Source organism: Crotalus tigris, unplaced genomic scaffold (genome assembly GCF_016545835.1).
Source record: "Crotalus tigris isolate CLP2741 ecotype Arizona unplaced genomic scaffold, ASM1654583v1 scf7180000017666.379230911805:20528666, whole genome shotgun sequence".
NCBI lineage: Eukaryota > Metazoa > Chordata > Lepidosauria > Squamata > Viperidae > Crotalus > Crotalus tigris.
In genome coordinates, this window is record NW_024096552.1 from 15,120,428 (window position 1) to 15,135,752 (window position 15,325).

At 35.6% G+C, this 15,325-nt stretch overlaps 1 protein-coding gene across 10 annotated transcripts in view; it reads left to right on the top strand.

Moving 5' to 3' along the window:
* AOAH (acyloxyacyl hydrolase) overlaps positions 1-15,325 on the top strand; it is a 114,822-nt gene that overhangs the window by 70,638 nt on the left and 28,859 nt on the right. For all 10 annotated transcript variants that reach the window (XM_039336770.1, XM_039336772.1, XM_039336773.1 and 7 more), the window contains 5 exons: positions 5,975-6,023; positions 7,753-7,801; positions 9,730-9,824; positions 11,445-11,536; positions 14,202-14,284. In XM_039336770.1, the coding sequence (XP_039192704.1) occupies positions 5,975-6,023; positions 7,753-7,801; positions 9,730-9,824; positions 11,445-11,536; positions 14,202-14,284 (368 nt within the window). The remainder of the gene's footprint in view (positions 1-5,974; positions 6,024-7,752; positions 7,802-9,729; positions 9,825-11,444; positions 11,537-14,201; positions 14,285-15,325) is intronic.

Genomic DNA, 15,325 nt, shown 5'->3' on the forward strand with positions numbered 1-15,325 from the left:
GCCCCCCTTAACTTGGCTGATATTACCGGGGGACTTAGCCCTTCTAACAAGCTAGCAAAAATAGCTGCTCTGCTTCAACCAGGCAAGCCATCATCCCCAGCGAGTACCGGGACCTAGCGGAAGTGTTAGTGAAAAAGAATGTGACACCCTGCCTCTCCACCAGCCTAATGATTGCTCTTTCGAACTATTACCGGGAGCCAAACTCCCACGACTGAGGATGTATGCCATGTCCCCCCTTGAAATGGAGGAAATGCAGCAGTATGTGGACAAGAACTAGCAAAAGGATTTATTGAATGGGCTACATCTCAGGTGGGAGCTCTAGTATTATTTAAAGAAAAAAAGATGGGTCGCTTCATCTCTGCATGGACTATAAAGGATTAAATGCTGTGAGTGTGGAAAACAAATACCCCCTCTCCCTCCTGAAGGACTTACTAACCCACCTGGCAAAGCGGAGTGTCTTTACTAAGTTGGATCTAAGAGAGGCATATTACCGAGTGAGAATAAAGGAGGGAGATGAGTGGAAGACTGCTTTTAACTGTCCCATGGGAAGCTACCAATTTAAAGTCATGCCGTTTTGACTACAGGGGGCTCCAGCTGTCTCTATGCAGTTGATCAATCAGGTACTACATGATCATTTATACAAAGGGGTTTTGGTGTATCTTGATGATATCCTGATATATAGCACAAATATGGCTGACCATATAAAACTAGTGAGAGAAGTACTAAAGAAACTGTTGAATGCCAAACTTTATGTTAAACTATCAAAGTGTGAGTTTCACCAGACCTGACTAGATTATCTGGGCTACAGAATTTCCAGCTAGCACATTGAAATGGACCCAACCAAAGTGAAAGCCATAATTGAATGGCAGCCCCCAAAGATTAGCAAACAGTTCCAGAGCTTTCTGGGATTCACCAACTGTTACCGCCAGTTCATCCCCTCCCATGCTGAAATTGCTTTACCGCTTATGGACTTACTGAAAACGGGCAAAGAAGGAGGAAAGCCGTGACCAGGCCAGCCACTAGCATGGTCTATGAACTGTCAAACGTCTTTTGAGAATTTAAAAAAGCAATTTGCGGTCAAACTGATCTTAAAGCATCCTTGTCACGGAAGCCCTTTGTGATTCAAGCCAATGCCAGCAATGTGGCCATCGGAGCTGTGCTATTGCAAAAGAACCAGAATGGGATCCTACAACCCTATGCCTACACTCAAAAAAATTCACTGAGTGCAAGAGGAGGTGGGCTGTGGGAAAAGGAAGCCTTTATGATTAATTGGGCTCTATTAAACTGGCAACACTATCTAGAGGGGAGCAAGGTGCCTTTCGAGATATGGATTGATCACAAAAACCTAGAAGCACTGAAAACTTCCTGTAAATTGTCCCCAAAACAAGTACGATGGGCTTGTATACTTCAATCATTTTAACTTCACCCTAAAGTACATACTGGGAGGAAAAAAATGTTTTACCTGATGCTTTATCCAGACTGCCCCAATACAAGAGCCACCATGAAGAGGTTAATGAAGCAATTATTTCCACTCCACAAACTGCTTCTCAACTCACGCCGATGATCCTCAGGCAAAGAAAATAAAACAAGAGCTCCTCACCGACCAATGGTTCAAGGACAATCAAACCTCCCTAACATGCAGGGATGGTTTGGCTTACAAAGGGGGGAAGTTGTACTTGCCCATATCCCTCTACCTCAATGTGCTCCGGCACAGCCATGATATAAAACAGGCTGGACACTTTGGATATTTAAAAACACTATACCTCATCCACCAGCAATTTTGGTGGCCGGGTTTGAAATGGGACATAGAGAACTATGTCCAGAGTTGTGCTGTATGTGCCACCATGAAAAGAATTCTGGGGAAAACCCCTGGGCTATTACAACCGGTGGCAGACTTTTCCCAACCATGGGAAGAAATTGCCATGGATGTTATAGTAGACCTACCAGAAAGTAGGGGAAATACCGTCATCTGGACTGTGATAGATCTGTTTTCAAAGCAGGCTCACTTCATTGACTCAAAGGGCTCCTGTCCACCCAGCAACTAACCAAGATGTTTCTACAGACTGCATGGCGCACCAAAACGAGTAATCTCAGACCAGGGGTGTAGTTTACAGCCATGTTTTGGAGACGTTTTCTTAAGCTAATTGGCTCATCTCAAGGACTATTGTCAACTTTTCACCTGTCTACCAATGGAGCGGCTGAATCTGCGAACTCAATGGTAGAGCAGTATCTCCGATGCTATATGGATTATCAACAGACGAACTGGACTGACCTCCTCCCTTTTGTAGAGGTGGCTTACAATAACTCTGTTCACAGCAACACTAGTTTTACATCTTTCAAAATGGCCACAGGAAAAGAGTTCAGCCCAATATCCGAATATCCTCAGGGACCTTTTTTTAAAAAACTAGTTCTATTGTTTTTTTAATTTTTACATCAAAGTGCTTAAGAAACAAAGTGGTGGTGGGGGAATCAATCATCCAAAAACAGAATCAACATATATAACTCAGGTTCATTCATTAAAAGTTCCCTCTCTATTTCCCTCATGTAATATAACATATTCAAATTAATACATTTCTAAATAGAATTCAATCGATCAAAACAGTCATCAATAACATTTCATCTATAAAAATCCAAATCCTGTTTTTGAGCTTTACTAATTTACTCTTACCATATTCCAATTTAGCCTTGAATAGACATATTATTAACACTTCGGGTATCCCTCATTTCCCTTTTTTCCTAACATAATAATTATATCTAAAATGCATATATTATTCCAACAGTAGCATTCTTATAATTTCCACATATATTCTAATTCTTACTCTAATAAGTCATTTATTAATACCATTTCTTCTCTTGTCACAGATCCCTCTTATTCTTCTTCCATTATAAAATAGTTATCCTACCTAAAATAAAAATATTAGTCCAGAATACATTTCTACTCTGTTTTAAATATAAATTCTATCAATCAATCTATGTCTATAAAAAAATCTTTTTAACCCATTAGGTAAAATTTAAATCCCCTCCAAGTAATTATCATATCTAAGACAAGCATATTATTACAAAAGATATCTTCTTACTAAATTCACATACTCCGTTAATTATTAAATCAGTCAAGATCTCTAAAGCTATTTTAACCCGTTAAGTAAAATTTTAAGTCACATTTTTAAATCTAATTCTGGCTTTCTTTCTGTGCCAAACCGGTTTCCATAATAAAGCTTCTGTCTCATCGAATCTCAATATTTGAATAGGGGTATTTATCGACACAGTCTGGTCAAAGTTCTCTTCCCCTTCTTCCAGTATCATCTGAATGGTGTAATCAATTTTATTCCATGTTGTAGTTGCTAGTTGATTATCCACATTATTACTGTTTTCAGTAATTTATGTCTGCCTGTCAATTTCTGTTGTTTTTGACACTGCAGGTATCTCAGTTAAAATCCTTCTTTGATCGTCAAAGTTCTCCATAAATTGTGTATGGGATTGTGTAATATCCTCTTTTATGTTAATTGATTCATTTTCTGTTGTTTCTTGACTTAGGTAGTAATCAATTAGAGTTTGAAAGTCAGCTTGAGGTTTTGGGGCAAGATTTTTTCTAGAAATGATTTGCTCAGTAGGTTCCACTGTTTTTCCCGGTACAAGTTTATAGTTGAGTTGTGGGTATGGTTCCTCCATCTCTTTAAGTTGTGTATATTGTTGCGTACAGGCCTCTTTGGAACTAATCTGTTCCTCCTCTATTGTTCCTTGGCCTATAGATTGATCCATTAAGATTAGAGATTCAGTTTGGGGTTCTGAAATGACATCTTTAATTTTTCTCCAAGATTTCATGTACCCCATAGCTTCCAATTTTTTTCCAATATAAGCTCATAATCAAGCTGTGGGTAAAATCCCTCCATTTCAGTGGTGAAATAGTCTTTTACTCTTTTAGTGGAGGCTATATTTCCTAAAAGTCAACAAATATCCACCTCCACAATTTAGTAAACAAACTCACCACCAGCTATTTCAAGTCCTTTATCTTTTCTCTTTTATTATCACTTGAAGGTCAAATCCATCTTCACACACCAAGAGGGAATACAGTTGCAATAGCAATTTTCACCATAAAATGTCCTCAGTAGACTGTAAGATCTTTTTTTCCAAGTTAATAAAATTTTATCTCATTAGGAAATTAAAGGGAAAAAAGCAGATATCTCCAATATAATAAGTAAAATAATAATAATGTTATGATAAGAATTTTTCAGGACCCCTAGGTATCCAAAAAATTAAATAGTCAGTAAAAAATAGCTATTTTATTTCTTTTGTTTCCAGAGCTCTTTTTCCCAAGTAAACAGACACTACTTTCTTAAAGCAGGGAAGTAGTTCAAAAGATTTTTACAGGAAAATAGTTAGGGCAAAGAGAGGGAAGGAAAGGTCTCACCAGATCCTCCACTGTGGTTGTTTACGCTTAGCTGTTCTTCTGACTTTTGGCTAAGTGATCGGCCATTTTACTGGCTGATCTTTTCTCTGTGGCCCTAAGGAGCTACCTCGGACCGCGGAAGGAGCAGCCGCCCTTCCACAGTCAGATAGGGGCCTCCTCAATGGTAGTCGCTCCTCTAGGGTGACTTTTTGATCCTATTGAGAATCTACCGGCAGAGGGAAACCAGCTAGCGAAGAGACAAGTCTCTCCGCATGACCACCTGCACCGTGATCCAGAACCGGAAGTCCCACTTCCCAAACTCTTGATCAGTGGGTGAGGGGGTAGAAAGAAGTCTGGAAAGCCATGAAAACTGCTTTGAAAAAAGCTTCTGAGATATATAAAAAGCAGGCAGATAAAAAAGAGCTCCTCAAAGCACATTCCAAGTGGGGGGAAAGGTTTATTTGTCCACAAAATATTTATGGCTTAAGTTACCCAGTAAGAGGTTAGGGCTGAAGTACTTAGGACCTTTCCCCATTGTAAGGATCATTAATCCGGTCACGTTAGAATTAAAGCTTCCCAGACTCTTAGGGAAAGTCCACCCTGTGTTCCATTGTAGCCTGTTGAAACCTTTTCAGGATTAAGACCTCCCCCTAAGAAGGCACCTGGACCTCTATTGTAGCAGGACAGATTCACTATGAAGTGAAGTGTATTCTTGGTTCTAGATCTAGTGCAATGGAAGGGGTATCCGTTGTCTGAAGCCACCTGAAGCCACCTGAAATCTAGTGATGTAAAAGCTGACAGACTCATTAATAAGAAACATCCTAACAAACCAAGAGGCAACCCCTAACCTATGGTTTTGTTTGCATTACAGGATTTTTCCTTTTTGTAAGGGGGCTGGATGTCAACACTGCTAACATAGGATGTTCTTGCTTTGACAACAGATGAAAATGCAGCCATTTTCTCTATGTTTTTAGAATTAGTTGATGCTGGGAGGGGAAATAGGGATGAGAGTCCAGCTAGTCATAACAATAAATACTTGGGCATGGGAGCCAAAGGACATTGAGCTGATAGCATTTTGATGGGCTGGAGAGCTGGGGAGGAAGCCCACGCTTCAAACTAATTGGGGAATGTGATTTATGACTGTTTATTGGAGGTGGGAATTGTACTTTGTTACTTTGTATCCAGGGGAGGGGAATTTAGTTTTTGGCTTTAACTATGTAGTGCTGATACTTTGTTTCCCGAATAAAAGATTCTTTAAGGTAAACAATGCCTCGAAGTTCTTTTGAAGGGTTTCATCTGTCGAAACCATGACACCTTTCTCTACATATACTCCAGAGATATACCTGTAAAAATTACTGGATTCATGAGATTTAAAATCAACCCTCACATCCTACTAGGTGGATTATGTTAGTGTAATTTAGTGAACTGAACATATGCATCCATCTTATATTTCATATGTCTCCTGTTCTTCAGACTTGAGACTCTGGAATTCTTCAACTATCTCTTCTGAAAAACAAATATATTTATTTTAGTTTTGTTTTTTTTAATGAAGTTTTGCAATTATATTTTAATTGTTTTTCATTTTAGCCCTGAAGCCTGGGATGCAAAGGAGGATTCCAACTGTAACGGCATATCTGTGAGTTGAAAATGTTCTTTCTTTCTTCTGAGTTACTGTGAGCTTCCCTAATTTTTAATTTAAAAACCACATTATTACGGCTTTGTCTTGCCACAGAACTAGTTATGTGAAATCTATTCCAAGAAACATACCACTATTTACTTATATGAGTGATACAATAGCTTGATAATACCCTTTATTTTATTCTAGTGTTCACCATCAGCTGCCCATAATGTGAGAATTTCATTGAACAAACTCAGTGAATGCTTCCAAGGCAACATCTGATTCTGTACTAGGGAATAGTGGTGTCCTCTTATTCTAATGGGACCCAGACCTGCTAGCAACTTTGATTTTGGTTAATTAGTCTTAAGCTTTTGAGTTACGCAGAGTAAAGAGGATTTTTTTTTTTTTTTTTTTTTTTACAAATTAACAGAATCACAGAGAGTTGAACAGGACTTTGGAAGTCTTCTAGTCCAACCCTCTGCTTGAGCAGGATACCATATACCATTTCAGATAAATGGTTGTCCAATTTCTTCTTAAAATTTTCCAATGATGGAATACCCACAACATCTGAAGGCAAGTCATTCCACTAATTAATTGTTCTAATTGGCAGGAAATTTATCCTTATTTCTAGGTTGGATCTTTCCTTGATAAGTTTCTACCCATTGCTTCTTGTCCTGCTTTCAGGCGTTTTGGAGAACAGATTGATCCCCTCTTCTTTGTAGCAGCTCTTAAATATTGGAAGACTACTATCAAGTCACCTCTTCTGGCAATTGTTCTTCATATATTTTAGCTTCCATTCCCCTGATCATCTTTGATGCTCTTCTCTGCACTCTTTCAGAATCTCAACAGGCTTTATAAAACAGTATTTACACTTCATATGATCTTGATTCTATCCCTCTGTTAATGCAGCCTAGGACTGCATTGGCTTTTTTAGCAGCTGCAACACACTACTGCTCATATTAAGTCATTGTCTACTAGGACTTGTAGATAGTTATTGCTATTGAGCTATTAATATAACAAATATTGTTATATAAATGTAGCAAATCAGCACTTTCAAAATCTACACACAAATTAGAATGTACTCATATGCTGAAACATAAATTTTTCAGAATTTTAAGTATTTTGCTGACATTTTATTAAAAAATGAAAATGTAATGGAAAAAAGCATCACAATGTTTCTCATAATGCTGAGAAAAGTACATACAGATTCATATACTGTATTTGTAGTCTTGCACACAAATTAGGTATAAGTTCTCATTCAGCTTTTTTGCAAAATTCACAAACGGAACTGACCCCAAGTCAAAATAAATCTGGGAAAGGAGTATCTGGGCAAAAAGTAGATATGCAGATTCAGTTGTGCAAACTTATATAAAGAATGATAAGACAGACACATCTGTCTGTCTGTTTCTGTCTCTCTCTCTCTCTGTCTCTCTCTGTCTCTGTCTCTCTCTGCCTCTCTGTCTCTCTGTCTCTCTCTGTCTCTCTCTCTCTTCCCCCCCCCCACACACACAGAGAGAGAGAGAGAGAGAGAGAGAGAGAGAGAGAGAGAGACAGAGAGACACACAGAGAGAGAGAGAATAAAACAGTCATTAATTGGATTAAATTTGTGCTCCTGCTGTAATCTTTTTTTAGATTTCAATTTTTTTTATCTTGTTGCTAAAATGATTCCTAAAACACTATCTCAGTGAAAATGTAGTATGCAGTTTGGATATTCTTTCAGATGCACTATTTTTTCCTTCTCTCTCAGGGTGTTGATTCAAAAGATGGTATTCCTTATGAACAGAAATTCTGCAATGGTAATTCTTTTCATTGAAATGTTTAAAGTGATATTAGTTTGTAAATATTTGAATACAGTGGAATGAATTCATTAAAAATACAAGGCTCCTTGAATATATACACAGGTCATGTAAGGCAATGCTTATAAAAACCAATACTAAGAATATAATGAGCTGCAAGTATAATCATTTGTGTCATATAGACTGATTCTTTTCAAAGGGTAAGCTCAGAAAAGTGTGGAATAGAAAGAAATTATGCATAGCCTTAGACTAATGGCTGCACTAATACCCACCCATTCATCTTCTTCCAGAGCGGTTTTGCAAACATTATTTAAAATTATTATTAATTAAAATTATTAAATAAGTGAAAAAGATTTACCCCTCAAGATATAAAGCAAACACTACATTGCAGAAATATACATACAGAATTTCAATATCTTTTAAAGGCAGGCAGCTCACTGAAGTGGAGGAGAAAAACAAAGTTGGTAGATAATTCGCGGTTCAGGATGGAGGCAAACATGCCTATCAGTTGCACTAAGGCAAGAAGAAACCAGATTATCCCTTTACCATAAAAACAAAAAACATAACATAAGAGACTAACTGGGGTAACTCCGGAGTTCTATTTTTCCCAGGCAAGCATGTCTAGGCATCCCAATTTTCTCATTTTCCAGCCATGATAATTCTGCAAGAGTCTAGTTGCTGAAAGTCTAGATCCACATATCTGTGCTTTTACAAAGAAAATTTACCAGGAATATTATTATCTACACCAGAAGTGGAGAACTGGAAGGGCCTTTTAAATTATCAAATCCATTTTCTGCTCAGTTTCAGTTCCCGCTCAGGAACTGAAATTAAAGCCATTCCTGACAGATGGCTTTCAGCATATCCACCACCTGTCCCTGTCAAATTCCTCTTGCCATCATTTCTGAACATTTAATTAGAATCTGCCTGTCTATAAAATAGGGAACATAAACATTGAAATAAACCTTATTAACAAGATAGTATTTTAGTTTCAAAAATCCTTTCTCTAGCATAAGAAGTGGTTGTATTATTTGAAATTATTCACAGGTTGTAAAAAGTACATAGTATCAATCTGGTTTCCAAATTGTCAGTTTTTAGACTACCACACTTCTGCTCTTATAGTAAGACTTAAATGTCAAGAGTTGTTACAAAGGTTAAGACCTCAGGAATAGCATCTATGATAGAAATGACACAAATTATATGAAAAAAGTAGAAATTGCTTGCAACATTTGCTATTCATATAAAGATACCCCAATGTGCATAACAATATATAAATGATGTACAATAAGAAGCAACAATATGCAAAAGGGAGAAACACACATAGACAATGAAGGAATTTGAGCTTTCTAGAGGCCTAAATTATATAATCTCTCTTTAACACATAGTAATCACAAAATGATCTTATGAATGTTTAAAGCAAGCTCTAACACAGGTTAAACTGGAGCTCTTTGGCTAACAGAGTTTAGTAATAATAGTTAAGAATAGATAGACAGAGTTATTTTTCTAATATTTGAAAGCCATACTCTTTACTCATTTATTTCATTAATTTACAGCTAGCTTTTTTGAGAAGCTTGTTACTTTGTTCCAATAGATGACAGCAAATTCTCAGTTTCATTGCTTAAAATTTATTCAGTTCATTACAAATAGTAAAATTACTTCATATTAAAGTACCTTGCTTAGCCTGAAGAGAGACTTTGGTCTCTATTAGCCTGCACTTTCTTATAAAAAAAATGGCTACACTCCATTTATTCTAAATCCTTCAGACCATAAAGTTGAAGTTTGGAAAAGAGCATAAATGGTCATTTGATTCTTTTTTTTTTCCTCTTTGGGCATTAAACTCTTGCTTGGATTGTGCATTTTTCAATATATAACTTACTACATGAGAAAATCTAATGAGAATTTTAAGATTATTAATCAAATATGTACCTTAGGCACAGAATCCAAGGGTATAATTATGCTGGGAGACTCTGCTGGAGCTCGAGCACATATCCCCCCCGAATGGATAACTGCGTCACAGATATCACCGGTATGTCAGCATCACAGTTGGGAATGCTATAGCACTGGTTGGCTTTAACAATGTACTTCTGTGTTACAAAGGGACGGCAGATGACAACAGATGTAAAAATGTCAGCTGATATTTAACTTTCTACAGCTTTCAATAGAAATTGCCACCAATGTAATAAGGCATAATTATAGTGCAATGAGAGATATGTAAATTCATGAGCAAACCCAGAAAACCAGAAACTCTTTATTTAAAAAGGGAAAAAGATAGATAAGCCATTACTGCTATAAATGTGAACAGTGACTTCTCATTTTCTGTTTGTTTTTTTACATAAAGTGAGATATAAGTATTGCTTATGCAATATTTATCATTAAGATAAAATTAAAAATTTTCTTCAGTCAAATTTCATCTCAAAGGCGTGAACATGCCCATGGTTTTGTTTGTTTGTTTGTTTGTTTTTTGAAACAACAGAAAAGTTTGTCACTGTATTCTCCAGAGTGGCCTTTTTAAGTCTAGCTTCATTTAATTAATTATGTGCTATCAAATCAATGTTGATTTTATCAACCAAATAGATATTCTCCAGGATGACTTGTCCCCAAACCCTTTAGATCTTCCAGTTGTGCATCCATCACTGCTGCAATTGAAACCATCTGCTTTGATATTGGTTGTCTTTTTTTCATTCCTTCTACTTTTTCCAGCACTATAGACTTCTCCAGAAATCTAGATCTTTGTAAAATATGTCCAGATATGATATTTTGAATTTGATGATTTATGCCTTGAGTGAGAATGCTGAATTGAGTTTGTATTGCACAGATGTCAAACTTGCAAAGTCACGTGACGTGTTGCAACGTATTGCGACTTTTTCCCTGTTGCTGGCAATGGAGTGGGCACAGTTTTAGTGTGACACATCCAGCCCGCGGGCTAGCAGTTTGACACCCCTATATGTATTGCCTATCCATGTAATTTCCTTGATAAAATACAGGAGCAGTTTATCATTGCCTTCTCCTTACAGAATAAAACAATTCTATTGGTACGGAACATTTGCCTCCAGCATCTTCCTTTATTGCTGATGCTCAATGAAATTGTTTTAATGATTGTAGGGCAATAAGAATAATGGATGAGAAAAAAGTTCAGTAAAACTACCTTATATTCATAATTTACATAACTATATGATATGCCTACTACTGAGTTGGTCTAATTTGCTGGTTTCCTAGGATTTATTGTAAGACCATCAATAATATTATCAGAGAGAATGCTTCTTCCAAAAACAATGTTTATATTTATTTTCAATCGTCTCCACTGATGGTTTCTACTCATCATTCTATCTAATAGTATACAACATAACATGACTCCAGATCATAAATGCAACCTACTTTGTCTCAAGAAATAAATCTCAAAGAATGGGTTCTGCAGTGATATAAATTGCTAAATAAATACATTTGTATTTTGAGTTACAGTATTGCTTCTTCTATCATTATTAGCTAAGTCACCGTATTTAATTTGATTAAGACTATTAACTGCATCTAACATTGCATTTAATTTTTTCATACTTTTTGTAGTGTCTGATAATAACAATCAAATTAATTACTAATTTATGATGTATGGAAATGAAACCAGTCTGTTTTTTTTTCACCTTCTTTATAGAAAACTTATTCCAACATTCTTGAGGTAATTAGCAATGAAATTGACTGGCCTCAATTTTCAGCAGTCACTGGGTTTCTCAATTCCACAATTGGGTAAGATAATAGCAGCTAAAATCTTTAGGATGCTTGAATGTTGAAAAGAGTTCAATGTAGTAATGGACATTTGAATTAAATGTTTTTAAAAAATAGGATTATAATCCAATGTTTCTGCTAATTAAAGATGGTTAGGAATTTTCTTTGAACCACAAATTGAAAGTCACTCTCTCTCAGCCCTAGGAAGCAGGCAATGGCAAGCCATTTCTGAAAAACCTTGATAAAAAAACCTGCAGGGACCAGTCCATGCAATCAGCAGGAATCAAAAACTGACTTGAAGGCATATCCACACCAAATGTTGCAATGCAGTTGGCTCAAGGACTAAGCCAAAATAAATGAAATGTGCACTTTAGAATGAAATAGGTTTACAGTATAGGGTATACTTTCCAAACAAACTGTAGAAATCTATCTTTTCAAAGAAATTGATTAAAATATGCATTTAGTTCTGTTTTTGCATCGTTTGTTTTTATTACAACTTGATACAGGAAAGGGACTGAACAGATTAATGAATGAACTGTCTTGCATTTGATATATATTAAATGTGATTACAATTTATTGTACTTTACTCTGGAACAAGTTAAGGTAATCAAGTATACAAAGTCAAATTTATCTATTAATGTAATATTTTGCATACCCGACTTGTTCTTTCTTTTCCTATAAGTGTTACATTTTCACTCTCATTTCTTTTAATTCTTTTTTATTCCTCACGGTCCATTTTTTTTAAATCCACTCATGACACTGCCAAGAAAAATCTGCCTCATATCCAGAATCTGTTCTCAACCTTGTATTCTTCCTCAACATTCTCAGTCTTTCAAATCTAGATTTAATGAATCAAATAAAATATGCTTTTAAATTTAATTCCCTTCTTTGCCATGTTTGCATGTATGTATGTCTATGTATGTATATGTGTGTGTGTATATATGTGTGTGTGTTTGTGTGTATAGTAAAACCACATGTTTAAAATAAATTGATGTTTCCCATCTATATTATATATACTCTCTTGTTTTGTTCCTACCTACCTATCTATACACTCATGCTATGTAAGAGAATAATTTTTTTCCCTGGATCCTAATCATTCAGAAGGTCACACTATTTTCATCCCAATGTATCTCTAGTTCTTTCATTATTTTGTATTTGCATTATCTTTCATTATGTAATATTCTTTGAGCATAACATTACAACAACCACAAATCTGAGAATTTTCAGTTTTATGTCAACTCAGACTATAATTAAATTAAACCTATATCTTAACTTTTATATACTTCTTTATCATTTCTGTTTCACAAGTTCAAATTGACCTTGATTGAAATCTGTTTTATCTTCCACTTTCTTTTGGTTTCATAAACACGCAATTTAACTCTTTTCTTTTAGTGTTTACATGTATTACTTTATTGTCTTTACTCCTCTGACGTTCCCGGTCATAATCTTCCATATGCCATACTAGTCAACAGATGGGTTCATAAGTATTAACTCTGCCTCTCAGGGGCATTCTTTGGCCAATCAAGACTTTCAAATGACATTTTTCAATAAGAGAAGGGAAGAGTTTCCAGTCTTAGTTGTACCCATGCTACATGCCTTTCTGCTAATAGCAAGGACAATATTTATTCTCTCTGTCTGCACATTTTGATCAGTAAGTACAACTAAAGTTTACTTTTATTACCAGCATACTCCCACTATTATGTGCAAACTAGGATCTCCAGAGACTATCTTGCAAGCCAATTCACTAATGCTTTCAAGTACATGCAGTATATTGACACACTGAGGATACACAAATAGCAATATATTTTAGTGCCTTCTTTAAAGAAATACTTGGTTGAAAGTATTGGTGTTTCTAAAATGTAATATATTGCTTGCTCTACTTTATGTAATATAGTTGACTGCTTTCTAAAAACTGAAGCTGTCAAATGTAAGTAGCTATTTATAGGAAATCCATCCTCATTAATAATGCAATTTTATGGACTGCACAATGTTACTGTCATCTTGACTATAATGCACAGTAGCAGCTGCTTTTGTTTGTCTGATCCCTCCCATTTGCTTGGAGATAAAGTCTCAAGTCAGTCTGTCAATTAAACAAAGCCAGTGATTCAAGTCTGCTTTGAAAATAGGTTAATGTCTCTTTGTTACTGCTCCTTTCATCTTTTCTTTAGGTTTTAAGTTACCAGAGCTCCTAAAGTTCAGAGTATACAATAATTTATAATGCCACTTGGAATGCATCAAATTTAAACTATTATATATCATATTTATAATCATTGCAATAGACATAGCCTTATAATCATTGTTACTGATTTATAACTACTGTATGTTACTCATCTTTCTTAGAAACTACCCAGGTTTAATTTTGTCAATGAAACATGGCAGTTCTTTGAACTAAAATACAAAATATACATAAAGTGTCTGGACTTTTTACTGTATGTGTGCAGACATGTATGCTAATTTCCTAGATGTATATTCTGCATGCTTCCAGAAGCTCATATTGGTTACCTGGAAATCTCCCTTCATTTTATGGCCATCACAGCAACTCTGTGAGATGTATTGCAATTCATCCAGAAATCAAAGAAAGGGAAAATAACATTATTATGCAAAAGAAAGTTTATGTCCTGACACAACCTGTTCCTTAGTTATATAGTATCAATTCACTAACCACCATTTTGATTATCTTTTTCAGAGGAAGGACAGAGTCACTCTACAGCCTATTACGTAGAAGAAATCGCTGCAATCATAAAGATTACCAGAATATTTCTAAAAATGGTATCTTCTCATCCATCATTTTCATTGGTGCTTATAGCCGTGCTCCATAAATAGAAGCTAGAACACTGAACTCTTATTCTAAATTTAGACATAGCAGCAGGTTATAAAATTTGAGCTTCAGTTTCGTAAAAGCATAGCTCATGGGATACAGCATCTGTTTTCTATGAAGGTTCAAGTTTCATATTCTGCCATATTTAGCTTCACCCCTGAGTGCAGGAGATTTGCACAGTAAATAATCATGTACAAAGATTTACAGTGAAATCCAGGTCTGTCCTGGGTAATCTAAAGACAGATTACCTTCAACTTTTGATTCTGCACTATATTTCTGTTACATATTACTGATGCAGAGACTCTCCCTTAATCTTTTCTCCTTTACTTCATAATTTCTCATCTATTCTTTTTTCACATTTTATGATAAAATGTTCCATCTTGAACCTGAGCAACTCATATTCTCTTGTAATTATAATTCAATGGCTTTGGTCCATTGAACATTATGAAGACAGGCAATTCATGACAGAGCTGAGTGCCATTAGTAAAGGGGAAATGTGATTTTAACCTTGCTTGTATAAAGAATCATACTTCACTTGAATACAATTAGGGGAACCTGGAGCCTCTTCAGTTTGCATCATTAAATTTTATACTTTATAAATTTCATGAGCAAAGGGTTCATTGAGCGATAAGTTAAGGGCAACTCACTATCTAACTATTCTTGCACAAAAGTGCAAGATTTGAATTCCTTTGAAACTATCTTTCCAATTCTTGTCCACAGTGTTGCTACAAAAGCTTTCATATATTAGATTTATTGTATTGAAGATCCATTTCTTTTTGGCTATGACAAATGATAACTTATTATTGTATTTAAATGAGATTCAGGAAGAAAACTACACCTTAGCTGGACTTGGAGGCTTTCCTATGTAAAACAGAATAATTAGAACCTATGTAGCACTCTTGTAGTGTAATAATTTTACCAGAATGCAATGTAGCATTCTGTCAGTCAATTTCTGAACTGGGAATTCAAAGTTCTCCCACTTGATTCACCCA